This window comes from Hemitrygon akajei, chromosome 11 (genome assembly GCF_048418815.1).
Source record: "Hemitrygon akajei chromosome 11, sHemAka1.3, whole genome shotgun sequence".
Lineage (NCBI taxonomy): Eukaryota > Metazoa > Chordata > Chondrichthyes > Myliobatiformes > Dasyatidae > Hemitrygon > Hemitrygon akajei.
This window is the reverse complement of record NC_133134.1, coordinates 117,002,731-117,017,575: the sequence shown is the minus strand read 5'-3', so window position 1 is coordinate 117,017,575 and position 14,845 is coordinate 117,002,731. Positions and strand designations below refer to the sequence as shown.

The 14,845-nt window shown below is 41.0% G+C and overlaps 1 protein-coding gene across 1 annotated transcript; it reads left to right on the top strand.

Annotated features, from left to right (window-relative positions):
• The first annotated feature begins 1,641 nt into the window (after positions 1-1,641).
• Positions 1,642-3,834, top strand: neurl2 (neuralized E3 ubiquitin protein ligase 2). Its single transcript, XM_073059970.1, has 2 exons — positions 1,642-2,337; positions 3,433-3,834. Exons 1-2 carry the CDS (start codon positions 1,656-1,658, stop codon positions 3,546-3,548), a joined length of 798 nt encoding a protein of 265 aa, XP_072916071.1. The 5' UTR covers positions 1,642-1,655; the 3' UTR covers positions 3,549-3,834.
• Positions 3,835-14,845: the final 11,011 nt, after the last annotated feature.

The following is a 14,845-nucleotide window of genomic DNA, read 5'->3' as shown; positions in this document are numbered from 1 at the left end:
CCTTAATTAGTTTGTTAGGGCTATGGCTTGTTCACAGTCATTGTTAGGAAAGGCCAGGTGATGCAAATTTCAAAGCTTTATTAATACCCTGACTCCTCAAACCTTGTCCCAACAATCAGCAGCCATGGGCTCCTCTAAGCAGCTGCCTAGCACTCTGAAAATTAAAATAAATGATGCCCACAAAGCAGGAGAAGGCTAAGAAGATAGCAAAGTGTTTTCAGGTAGCTGTTTCCTCAGTTCGTAATGTAATTAAGAAATGGCAGTTAAGAGGAATGGCAGAGGTCAAGTTGAGGCCTGGAAGACCAAGAAAACTTTCCGAGAGAACTGCTCGTAGGATTGCTAGAAAACCCCTGTTTGACTACAAAAGACCTTCAGGAAGATTTAGCAGACTCTGGAGGGTTGGTGCACTGTTCTACTGTGCAGCGACACCTGCACAAATATGACCTTCATGGAAGAGTCATCAGAAGAAAACCTTTCCTGCATCCTCACCACAAAATTCAGTGTCAGAAGTTTGCAAAGGAACATCTAAACAAGCCTGATGCATTTTGGAAACAAGTCCTGTGTACTGATGAAGTTAAAATAGAACTTTTTGGCCGCAATGAGCAAAGATATGTTTGGAGAAAAAAGGGTGCAGAATTTCATGAAAAGGACACCTCTCCAACTGTTAAGCACAGGGATCATGCTTTGGGCTTGTGTTGCAGCCAGTGGCATGGGGAACATCTCACTGATAGAAGGAAGAATAAATTCTATTAAATACAGCAAATTCTGGAAGCAAACATCACACCGTCTGTAAAGAAAAAAAAGCTGAAGGTGAAAAGAGCATGGCTTCTACAACAGGATAATGATCCTAAACACACCTCAAAATCCCTCATAGTCCCCCAACCTAAACATCATCGAAAATCTGTGGATAGACCTCAAAAGAGCAGTGCATGCAAGATCGCCCAAGTATCTCACAGAACTAGAAGCCTTTTGCAAGGAAGATTGGGTGAAAATCACCCAAACAAGAATTGAAAGACTCTTAGCTGGCTACAGAAAGCATTTACAAGCTGTGATACTTGCCAAAGGGGGTGTTACTAAGTACTGACCATCCAGGGTGCCCAAATTTTTGCTTCGAACCCTTTTCTTTTTTTGTTATTTTGAAACTGTAAAAGATGGAAATAAAAAAAGTAATCTTGCTTAAAATATTAAAGTAATGTCATCTTTAACTTTGTGCCTTTTAGAAATCAGGTAATCTTTTATTCACTTAGCTATTCACAATTTTGACCAGGGGTGCCCAAACTTTTGCACGACACTTGTATAGCATTTTTTTTTTGGTTTATATTTTGTATCTACTGTATTTTGGTTTTAGTACAGATAAACACCAGTAGATTGTTTGGACATATGTTTTGAATGACTCTGAAAGGCAAATTATTTCCATACCTCTATTTTTATCTGAGTGAAAAAAAAATCCTCATATCTTCTCTAATCGGTCTTCTGGTGGTTTAAATTTGTTTGATGTTTTGAGAAACAGCAGAAGATTAAGAAACTGGAGAGCAAGTTTCAGCCACAGACCTCATTTTATGTGAAATTCCCTACCCAGCTGTCAGACTCTGATCTGTTGTGTGACACAAATTCCAGCAGCAGTTAAAAATAGCAGATGCAGTCAGGATCACAGAATGGCTGCAGAGTCCGATCTGTATATGCGCTTCCACCATATCCACGGAACTAATGTGATACTGGATAATTCTCAGACCCAGGCTACCAGGGCACAGAGCTTCGGAAATGGAGTTTGTTTCAGTAAAGAACCATTGGACCCTGGCAAGATCTTCCTTGTAGAAATTGAAGAGAAAGAGTTAGGATGGTGTGGAAATGTAAGGATCGGTTTGACGGCACATGATCCAAGAAATCTAGAATCTGTTCCCGAGTACTCCCTCCCTGATCTGGTAAACTTGGGGAACAGTTGGATTTTTGCAATAACAAGAAATCACAATAAGGTTTCTACCGATGGCCATGAGTTGAATACTGCTCCAATATCACACTGTACTATGGAGGCTTTCCTGCAGATTGGAAATTATAAGGTCCCCAAGGAGAAACTGGTGGGAAGAAGCCGGCCAGGAAGGTACAGTCACATCTTAGATCAATTGTACAGGTCAAATATTCTTCCGGCAACTGCCAGAGGAAGCAGAGTTGGGGTCTTGTATATCATTCGTGGTAACATGGGGGATATGCATATTGTGATCAATGGTGAGGACATGGGTCCATGTGCCAGAGGAATTCCCATAAATCAGCCTCTCTATGCTGTTGTAGATGTGTTTGCCTCCACCAAGTCTGTAAGGATTATTCAAGTGGATTATGGTTGTAAGTATCATCAATTTATCACATTACAATAAGTTTTCAATTTGAACTGTTTCAGAGATAAATTTATATTCATACTCTAGAATGCCAGTACAATGCACTTGTGATTTGTTTTTAAATCTGAGATTACAAACCATTATGCCATTTTTGAAAATAGATAATTTTTTATGTTGCAAAGATTATGATGAAAATTTAGTACACAGAATCAAATACTTACGATTCAGAGTAAATAAGGGTAAATTGATGCAGTTTGATCTCTCTTTCTCTCTCTCTGCACAAAGAAATTGCCCCTTTTATACCCTTCAAAACCCCTTACATTAATACTTTTCCATGCATTCAGTACTTGCATCTTCACAATTATCTCACCTTTCCGAGACAAGCATGGTTTTCACCATTATCCACTATTATTTCTTTAAACTTAGTCTCCTTTAACTTACTCAAAACATTGCTGTGGACTGTTTGTCTTGTACCTTCTCCAAACAATCCCACTCCAAGCTAACATCATTTTGTTTAAAACTTCCATTTTATTTTAGCATATACCAAGGAGGAATCACACTTAACTCTTACATACACCTGCCTTCTTATCCCCAATTCTAAAGAGAAACAAAAATATATTTCAAAATAATCAGGAAATACAGTATAACTGAAGGCAATTCTACAGAGCCATCTTCCAACCAGGTCACTGCTTTGGACAACATTCTAGACAAATACAAGTAGCTTTGTATAAATTTATACATAAGGTACCATGCAGACTAACATATACTCTATTAAGTAACACACACAAAATACTCAAGGAATACAGCAGGTCAGGCAGCATGTGCAGAGGGGAATAACAGTTAACATTTTGGGCTTTGATAGCTTGAGATATCAACTGTTTTTTTTTCCTCTCCATAGATGCTGCCTGACCTGCTGAGTTCCTCCAGCATTTTGTATGTGTTACTTTGAATTTCCAGCATCTGCAGAATCCATTGATAAATGGAGTCCATTTACAAATAGGAGTCCATTGATAGTTATGAATCAAATGCATAAACTCTGTCAGTTTGAAGTTTTGCTATTTCTGATTATTAAGATTGCTTTTCATTTTTGTCCTCCCTGCAGTTCCATCTCTACAGACTCTGTGCCGGCAGGTTGTACAGAAGCACATAATGCACAGACTTGCTATAGACTGGCTGGACCTACCAGCACTGTTAAAGAATTACTGCAAATATGAATGAGGCAGTGGTGTTGGGAAAAGCTTTTGATCATGTCTCTTGATGGATACAGTAAATCAGCTGGTTTTCTGCATACCATTATGTCATCATCCATACTACTTTTTCTTTCTCAGTTTCTTATTAAGTCCACAAATTGTTGTTAACTGCAGACCCAGATTTATTGGAATGTGAAACATAGCCTATTTTGAACTTTAAGGTGGTATTGAAATATACATCCTCACTTCCTGTAATATGTCCTATTGATATTCATATAGGAGTAATATCACCAGTAAAAACAATGTTCCCCAAATCTCTGTCTCTGTTTCTGTCTCACTCCTGCTTCCCTCTTCTGCCTTTATATTGAACAAAGGTTAGGATTTAAGTGAGTTAATACATTGAGTGATTTGGTGTCCTTTTGTTTTTTTAAAATATAATCTGTATCTTGTTTCCCATTAGCTATTCATTTTGCTGTTTCAAGTTTAACAACCTTATTTTTACTGATTTTTTGGCTATCCACTGCTAATAGGTCCAAATGATGGATAATACAGTACTATTATTGTCATAACAAATTTCATGATGAATCTGGTGTTACTACTGAATGGTAAAGGCTCCCTGTATAACTATTCCTAAAAATAAATGAACACAACTAAAATATTAGTCTGTGAGAAATCACATATTAACACCACTACAAGTGAACATTTCTAAGACAAAAAATTCACTAATCCATCTCTGTAAAAGAAGGATTTACCAGGTTTCTTTGACAAATGCAAGCATTACAAAGTCAACTGTTTTCTGAAACACACTTCAACTAAACATCTTCAACTTAACATTTTCAATAAAAATAATATTTTTATCTTTGATATTACACAATATTAAAACACATGACTAAATATTAATATCTATTAAAAGTACTCCTCCCACTACACACACAGACACACCTGCCTTTGGCCAATTGAAGGGCTCATCCACTAAGGCAATATTAGTACAGCTCAAAATAAGAAAAGTGGAATCTGATAGGGTTATACCACAGGCCTCCCAACAGCCACCAGTAGACAAAGGGACAGATATGCAGAGAGATTATGGAAAGGTGTAAAAACAACAAAGTTGTCACATTGGGTGACAATTGACTGGGATGTTCTCACTGCAAAAGGCTTGAATTTGCAGAAGTTCTTCAGTGTGTTCAAGATGGTTTCTTGAAACAGTATATGAATAGTCCAGCAAAAGGAGGGACCGTACTGGTCTTGTTTGGGAAATAAGCCCGGACAGTTGACAGGCCTTTCAGTATAAGAACATTTTGGGAATAGTGATCAGAACTCCTTAAAGTTTTAAGATAGTTATGAATAAGGATAAGTCTAGAACTAGCAGGTAAGTGCTTAAGTGCTAAATTAGGGTAGGTCAAACTGTGACATTGTTAGATAGAAGATGGTAGGAGTTAATTGGGAGTAGCTATTATTGGAAAAGTCCACGTCTAAAATGTGGGAGTTGTTTAAAGACCAGTTTATTAGAGTTCAGAACCAGTGTTTTACAGTAAGGTGGAAGGACAAGGATGGCAAAGTAATTGAACCTTGGATGATGAGAGAGGTGGTATTCATTTGTTTATTTTGAGATACAGCACAGAATAGGACCTTCAAACTGCAAAGCCCAGCAAGCCCTGATTAAACCCTAGCCTAAACATGGGACAATTTACAACAACCAATTAACCTACTAACTGGCATGTCTTTGGGCTACGGGAGGAAACTGGAGAAAACCCACTCATTCCGTGGGGAGGATGTACAGACTCCTTACAGTTAACTTCAGAACTGAACTCCGATGCCCCAAGCTGTAATACGTTTGCACTAACCACTATGCTATCATGGTACCTATGCTTTAAGTGGTAAGCTAAGTCAAAAAGAAAAAGTATATGTAAGGTATAAGAAGCTAAGAATCAAACAGAAACCTTTGGGAATATAAAGATAGCAGGACAGAACCTGCACAGAGGACTAGGAATGCCACAAAAAGCAGGATTAAAGAGAATAGCATAATGCAGCATGGAAACAGGCTCTTCAGTCCAACTGGTCCATGCTAACCACAGCATCCTCCTGATAGGCCCCATTGCCCTCATTTGGTCCATAATCCTCTTAGCCCTTATTCTCCACATACCCTTCTGGTTCCCCTCCTTCCCTGGTCCACTGTCCTCTTCCATTAGATTCCTTCTTCTTCAGCACTTTACCTCTTCCTGTTACAAGAGCTTAGGAAGCGAACCCAAGTGCAGGTCACAGGCACGGAGATTGAGTCTAGATGCTTACATGGGCGTAAATGCCAAATAGCAAACAGGAGGAATCTTGAGACAGAGTTCTGATATGGAACTTTGACACTGAGCCTTGACTCAGAGAAATGGAACCTTGAAACAGGAGGTAGACTTAGAACAAACAGTTCTAAACAGTCAGGGAACATAGTTAACTCACAGGAAAAAAAAGAGCACCAAACTTGTGACTAGTGGTTGTGACATAGGGGTTATTATACTGAGTCTTTGATGGAAACCAGGTGTGCCATCATCAAAGAGAATTGGAAGCAATTTGGGAAATTAACAATTGGGACCATGGCATAATCAAAGAAAATTAGGAGCAAGATAGGAAATTAATGATTGGGACCATGACACTTCCACCTACCTTGTCCCAACTTCTCACTTCATCCCCCCTGCCCCATCCACCCACTTGGTTTCAACTATCACACGCGAGCTTGCATTCCTTCCCCTCCCCTAATATTCTCATTCTGGCGTCAGCCCCCTTGTTTTTTAGTCCTGATGAAGGGCCTTGGCCCAAAATATCAACCATTTATTCCCCTCCATAAATGTGTTCTCTGACCTGCTAAGTTCCTCCTGGATTTTGTGTGTGTCAGACAAATGGTTTGTTTTCTCCGGAGCATCAGAAGCTGAGGGGAAATTGGTTTATAGGACAGGCCAAAGAGATGTTATAGCCCTAATGTAATATTTGATTGTTACACAGCAGCTGAGAAGACTTTAATCCTAAAGAACAGATGTTCTGCAAAGTCACATAAAGACCCACACAAATATTTAGGTATTTATATCCACCTTGATTTTGATGTCTACTTCAGCTCCGTGACTGGCGTGGAAGAATAGATTTCATTCATCCATTCATGGGCCACTGACATCATACAGGGGAAGAAAAAAGCTATATATTGCGATAAATGATATCTGAGCCATGCTGGGGCTAGAGTTCTAGTGAACAAATAACTGGGGAAAAGAACAGGCTTTACACAAAGTAAGCTTTGGGGTGGAGTGATGTTCTCCTGGAGTCATAATGAGACAAAGCATGGAAACAGGCCCTTTGGCCCAGCAAACCCATGCTGATCATCAATTATTCATTTACAGTAATCCTACATTAGTCCCTTTTTTAATTCACCACACAATGTCATCATCCTTCCCCTGCCCCCAGATTCTAACACTTATAGAATCATAGAGCACTACATCACAGAAACAGGTCCTTTGACCCATCTGGTCTGTACCTGTCTGATCCTGTACTTACTCCCATCTACCTGCAGCAGGACCAAATCCCTCCACACTCCCCTCATATCCAGATTCTTCTTAACTTTTACAATTGAATTTGCATCCATTTCTTCCTCTGGAAGCTCAATCCACATCACACCACCTTCTAAGTGAAGAAAGTTCCCCATAGAAACCCATTAAATATTTCATCTGTCACCCTAGATCTTTAGGTTTTAGTCTCACTCCACCTGGGGGGAAATAGCCTGTATGCACTCATCCTATCTATACATCTTATAATTTTGCAAACCTCTACAAGATCTTCCTTGCCTTCATAGGGAAAGAAATGAAGGCAATTTATAGTGGCCAATTAAACGGTCAATCTTCATGTCTTTGGAATGTGGGAGGAAACTAGTGAACCCAAGGAAAACCAATGTGGTCACAGAGAGAATTTGCAAATTCCACCTAGACAGCAGACAAAGCCAGGACTGAACATTGGGTCTTTGGCGCTGAGAGGCAGCAGTTGAAATCGTTATGTCAATCTCCTGTCCACTGGTGGAGAGAAATCAGTATTCTGAAGAGGATCAAGCAAAGAAACTGCTGGAAAAGGTTATTCCTTTTAAAATTATTCCATACTTTATGAATGAGCTCTACAAATGATGTCAACTCTTTGTAAGACACTTTTGAATAATATAGAGGATTGGATACTTTTTCAGTAAAACTTATAATGAGATAAACAATTCCAACTACTTCCAGTATTGCTCTTCATATAAAAAGAATAGCTTTTGTTCTGTCATACAAAATAACAAATAATTCAGTTGACATAAGGTACTCCATATGTTACAGTTGAGCTACATTCTCCTTTCAAATTAATAACTGAGTACTTGACATGGAGATTGCTGTTACCTAAACGATTTCACAATGGGATAAACCATTACAAATCATACAGTGTTGCTCTTCACATTAGGAGAAACCATCAATGATCTTTCAGTCAGCTACTACTTCAGCTGTGGAAGTTACTTCATATGATGCAAATAAGCTATGCTGATAGTGCTTCATTTGCATGAAGCTCCTTTAAATAAAATGGCAGGCATCATATCAGGGTTGTTGGGCTCGTAGGGCTGGAAGGGCCTACTCCTTGCTGTATCATTAAATTAAATAAATAAATACTACAATCACCTTTATGTGAACAGAGTAAAGTCTTATGACTTTAGCGTCACTTTTCACACAAAGAACATTGTTAATATCTTACACAATAATTAGACCCAGTTGATGGAAATTATTACTGAGCTGTCACTGTTGGGTTCGAATTGTCAGCTTCTGATTTAAGGAGTAAACATTGCATCTGGCTGATTTCTTTCAAGATGGAATGAACACTACATTATCAATTCTAAACAAATGTTGTGGAGAAGACCAGGCATCAACATTAGCAATCACTAATGAACGAATGTGTAACTTGATGATTACTAACACATTTAGTCATGTGAAGAAATTCAATCACTTGTTCACTAATAGATTCTGCATGAATGAGAAAGGCTGTTTCCAATAGTGGGAGAGTATTGGATCAGAGGGCACAGCCTCAGAATAGAAGATATTCCCTTTAGAACAGAGACAAAGAGTAATTTCATTAGCCAAGGGTGATGGATCTGTGGAATTCATTGCCACAGATATTTGTGGAGGCCAAGTCACTGGATATATTTGAAGTGGAGGGTGATAGTATGGGTTGATTAGTAAGGGTGTCAAAGTTATGGAAAAAAGGCAGGAGAATGGGGTTGACAGAGAATATAAACCAGCCATGATTGAATGGTGGAGCAGATTCGAAGAGCCAAATGCCTAATTCTGCTGCTGTATCTAGTGGTCTTATGGCCAAGAGAGTGCCTTAAAGGGGTTAAAATAAAGTGCAGGAAACATGTTGCACAGAGAACATGGAGATTTAGAACCAGGCATTTCTAGTAGTAGATTGCCAGGGAGATGGCTATTTAGAGATGAGTGCAGCCTTTAACGGCCTACACTTTGGGAAAGTCAGCATTACAGGTAAATCCACTATGGGCTGCAGGAAAGGTTGACAACATTGACTCTCCTTGAGTATGCACTTTGAGTGATTTTCCTAATGCAGCAGTGAGTAGCAAACTGTGAGATGTGGCAGAGATCAGCACCAGGGACCTGCAATGATCCTGAGGCATGGAAGCCAAGAGTATCCAAGGCCCCACCCTCAAGACATAAGTGTGATGTTGTATTTGAAGTCATAGGAGGACAGAAAGTTCACTGAGGACGAAAAATACAATTTTAGCGCTGGTCCTTTAACTAGTAAGTTTTCATGATATTAGAGTTGATAAAAACAAGGTGATGTGGATGTAAACTGTTGAATCAGGAAGGAATCTCACTGTAGACAAATTCTGCATGGAGTAATGGTGTTATCATCAGCTGAGTTTGATATCAGATAGAGCTATAGAATCACAGAGTCATACTGTACAGATACAGGTCATTCAGTCCACTGTGTCTTTGTACTTAGTGACACTAGTTCCATTTACCCACGTTTGGTCCTTAGCCTTCAATGCCTTGGCAATTCAAGTGCTTGCCTAGTATCAGAGAGGATGAAATGCCACTGAGATTACTTTCCTGATGGATGCTAAAGCATCAAAATTATGTTTGCCCTGTGTCAACCCAATTTCAATGGCACAGCAACCAGTTATTTGGAGTTTTTGCGAAAACTGTGCTCATAACATATGAAACTGAGGATAACATGTCACGTATGTAATGCTAATGTATAATGTTTCTTGAGAGCTTGGGAGGTAGACCTGATGCTTATTGTTGTCTAAGAAGAAATCAAAACCATGTTTCATAATTATTTAATGATCACTAATAATGATATTATAGGGAATCAAAAGGTGTCGTTTGGAATGCAAGTTCATGAGGAAATCTGCAGATGCTGGAAATTCAAACAACACACACAAAATGCTGGTGGAACATAGCAGGCCAGGCAGCATCTATAAGGAGAAGCACTGTCGACGTTTTGGGTTGAGACGCTTCATCAGGACTAACTGAAAGGAAAGATACTAAGAGATTTGAAAGTAGTGGGGGGAGGGGGAAATGCAAAATGATAGGAGAAGACCAGAGGGGATGGGATGAAGCTAAGAGCTGGAAAGGTGATTGGCTAAAGTGATACAGAGCTGGAGATGGGAGGCCTCGGGAGAAAGAAAGGGGAGGGAGCACCAGAGGGAGATGGAGAACAGGCAGAGTGATGGGCAGAGAGAGTGAAAAAAAACAAACAACTAAATATGTCAGGGATGGGGTGAGAAGGGGAGGAGGGGCATTAACAGAAGTTAGAGAAGTCAATGTTCATCCAAGTTTTCACTTCTTCAAAGTGTTGCTCATGACTGTTTCATTGTTGGGACCTGGAGGAGTAGTTTAGTTAACAGGAAGCTGCAGTCCTGCCCAATGTAATGCTTTAAAAATTACAGTATCCATAACTAATCTGTAACAGAAAAAAATAGTGAAGATTTAACTGGTAAAAATCATAAGAGTGCATTTACCTTAAAATGCCTATAAGATCAGGCTCCAATTCCCGCTGTTGTAATTGTATGATTGCCCCATGACCATGTGGGCTTCCTCCAGGTGCTCTGGTTTCCTCCCACATTCCAAAGACATACAGGCTACAGTTAGTAAGTTGTAAATGTCTATGCTGGAAGCATGGTGACACTTGCAGGTTGCATGCAGCATACCCTCAATGCAAACGATGCATTTCACTTTATGTTTCGATGTACATGTGACAAATAAAGGTAATATTGTTATTATCTGTTAATGTGAATTTTGGCAGAAAGAAGACTTGTTCCCCATATCACACACCTCCTGGTGTTTTAATATGATGGCTAGAAGCATAAATACAAGAGATTCTGCAAATGTTGGATATCCAGAGGAACACACACAAAATGCTGGAAAACTCAATAGGTCAGGCAGCAGCTATAGAAAAAAATAAACAATCAAAGTTTGGACTGGAAAGAATGAAGTCAGAATGAGAAAGTGGGGAGGGGGTATGAGGAAGGAGTACAACCTATAAGGTAATGGGTGAAACCAGGTGAAGGTAGGGGCTTGGGGTGTGTTCTCATAGAACATAGAAAAGTACAGCACATTACAGTCCCTTCGGCCCACAATGTTGTGCCGACCCTCAAACCCTGCCTCCCATATAACCCCCACCTTAAATTCCTCCATATGCCTGTCTAGTAGTCTCTTAAACTTCACTAGTGTATCTGCCTCCACCACTGACTCAGGCAGTGCATTCCACGCACCAACCACTCTCTGAGTGAAAAACCTTCCTCTAATATCCCCCTTGAACTTCCCTCCCCTTACCTTAAAGCCATGTTCTCTTGTACTGAGCAGTGGTGCCCTGGGGAAGAGGAGCTGGCTGTCCACTCTGTCTATTCCTCTTAATATCTTGTACACCTCTATCATGTCTCCTCTCATCCTCCTTCTCTCCAAAGAATAAAGCCCTAGCTCCCTTAATCTCTGATCATAATCCATACTCTCTAAACCAGGCAGCTTCCTGGTAAATCTCCTCTGTACCCTTTCCAATGCTTCCACATCCTTCCTATACTGAGGCGACCAGAACTGGACACAATACTCCAAGTGTGGCCTAACTAGAGTTTTATAGAGCTGTATCATTACATCGCATATCTTAAACTCTATCCCTCGACTTATGAAAGCTAACACCCCATAAGCTTTAACTACCCTATCTACCTGTGAGGCAACTTTCAGGGATCTGTGGACATGTACCCCCAGATCCCTCTGCTCCTCCACACTGCCAAGTATCCTGCCATTTACATTGTACTCTGCCTTGGAGTTTGTCCTTCCAAAGTGTACCACCTCACACTTCTCCGGGTTGAACTCCATCTGCCACTTCTCAGCCCACTTCTGCATCCTATCAATGTCTCTCTGCAATCTTCGACAATCCTCTACACTATCTGCAACACCACCAACCTTTGTGTCATCTGCAAACTTGCCAACCCACCCTTCTATCCCCACATCCAGGTTGTTAATAAAAATCACAAAAAGTAGAGGTCCCAGAACAGATCCTTGTGGGACACCACTAGTCACAACCCTCCAATCTGAATGTACTCCCTCCACCACGACCCTCTGCCTTCTGCAGGCAAGCCAATTCTGAATCCACCTTGCCAAACTTCCCTGGATCCCATGCCTTCTGACTTTCTGAATAAGTCTACCATGTGGAATCTCATCAAATGCCTTACTAAAATCCATGTATACCACAGCCACTGCACTACCCTCATCTATATGCCTGGTCACCTCCTCAAAGAACTCTATCAGGCTTGTTAGGCACGATCTGCCCTTCACAAAGCCATGCTGACTGTCCCTGATCAGACCATGATTCTCTAAATGCCCATAGATCTTATCTCTAAGAATCTTTTCCAACAGCTTTCCCACCACAGACGTAAGGCTCACTGGTCTATAATTACCTGGACTATCCCTACGACCTTTTTTGAACAAGGGGACAACATTCGCCTCCCTCCAATCCTCCGGTACCATTCCCGTGGACAACGAGGACATAAAGATCCTAGCCAGAGGTTCAGCAATCTCTTCCCTTGCCTCGTGGAGCAGCCTGGTGAATATTCCATCAGGCCCCGGGGACTTATCCATCCTAATGTATTTTAACAATTCCAACACCTCCTCTCCCTTAATATCAACATGCTCCAGAACATCAACCTCACTCATATTGTCCTCACCGTCATCAAGCTCCCTCTCAATGGTGAATACCGAAGAGAAGTATTCATTGAGGACCTCGCTCACTTCCACAGCCTCCAGGCACATCTTCCCACTTTTATCTCTAATCGGTCCTACCTTCACTCCTGTCATCCTTTTGTTCTTCACATAATTGAAGAATGCCTTGGGGTTTTCCTTTACCCTACTCGCCAAGGCCTTCTCATCCCCCCTTCTTGCTCTTCTCAGTCCCTTCTTAAGCTCCTTTCTTGCTATCCTATATTCCTCAATAGACCCATCTGATCCTTGCTTCCTAAACCTCATGTATGTTGCCTTCTTCCACCTGACTAGATTTTCCACTTCACTTGTCACTCATGGTTCCTTCACCCTACCATTCTTTATCTTCTTCACCAGGACTAATTTATCCCTAACATCCTGCAAGATATCCCTAAACATTGACCACATGTCCATAGTACATTTCCCTGCAAAAACATCATCCCAATTCACACCCGCAAGTTCTAGCCTTATAGTCTCATAATTTGCCCTTCCCCAATTAAAAATTTTCCTGTCCTCTCTGATTCTATCCTTTTCCATGATAATGCTAAAGGTTAGGGAGTGGTGATCACTGTCCCCCAGATGCTCACCCACTGACAGATCTGTGACCTGACCCGATTCGTTACCTAATACTAGATCTAGTATGGCATTCCCCCTAGTCGGCCTGTCAACATAGACAATAGACAATAGGTGCAGAAGTGGACCATTCGGCCCTTTGTGCCTGCACCGCCATTTTGAGATCATGGCTGATCATCTACTATCAATACCCGGTTCCTGCCTTGTCCCCATATCCCTTGATTCCCCTAGATACCTATCTAGCTCCTTCTTGAAAGCATCCAGAGAATTGGCCTCCACTGCCTTCCGAGGCAGTGCATTCCAGACCCCCACAACTCTCTGGGAGAAGAAGTTTTTCCTTAACTCTGTCCTAAATGACCTACCCCTTATTCTCAAACCATGCCCTCTGGTACTGGACTCTCCCAGCATCTGGAACAGATTTCCTGCCTCTATCTTGTCCAATCCCTTAATAATCTTATATGTTGCAATCAGATCCCCTCTCAATCTCCTTAATTCCAGTGTGTACAAGCCCAGTCTCTCTAACCTCTCTGCGTAAGACAGTCCGGACATCCCAGGAATTAACCTCGTGAATCTACGCTGCACTTCCTCTATAGCCAGGATGTCCTTCCTTAACCCTGGAGACCAAAACTGTACACAATACTCCAGGTGTGGTCTCACCAGGGCACTGTACAAATGCAAAAGAATATCCTTGCTCTTGTACTCAATTCCCCTTGTAATAAAGGCCAACATTCCATTAGCCTTCTTCACTGCCTACTGCACTTGCTCATTCACCTTCAGTGACTGATGAACAAGTACTCCTAGATCTCTTTGTATTTCTCCCTTACCTAACTCTACACCGTTCAGATAATAATCTGCCTTCCTGTTCTTACTCCCAAAGTGGATAACCTCACACTTATTCACATTAAACGTCATCTGCCAAGTATCTGCCCACTCACTCAGCCTATCCAAGTCACCCTGAATTCTCCTAACATCCTCATCACATGTCACACTGCCACCCAGCTTAGTATCATCAGCAAACTTGCTGATGTTATTCTCAATGACTTCATCTAAATCGTTTATGTAAATCGTAAACAGCTGTGGTCCCAATACCGAGCCCTGTGGCACCCCACTAGTCACCACCTGCCATTCAGAGAAACACCCATTCACCGTTACCCTTTGCTTTCTATCTGCCAACCAGTTTTCTATCCATGTCAATATCTTCCCCCCAATGCCATGAGCTCTGATTTTACCCACCAGTCTCCTATCAAATGCCTTCTGAAAATTGAGGTACACTACATCCACTGGATCTCCCTTGTCTAACTTCCTGGTTACATCCTCGAAAAACTCCAATAGATTAGTCAAGCATGATTTGCCCTTGGTAAATCCGTGCTGGCTCGGCCCAATCCTATCACTGCTATCTCGATATGCCACTATTTCATCTTTAATAATGGACTCTAGCATCTTCCCCACTACTGATGTTAGGCTGACAGGACGATAGTTCTCTGTTTTCTCCCTCCCTCCT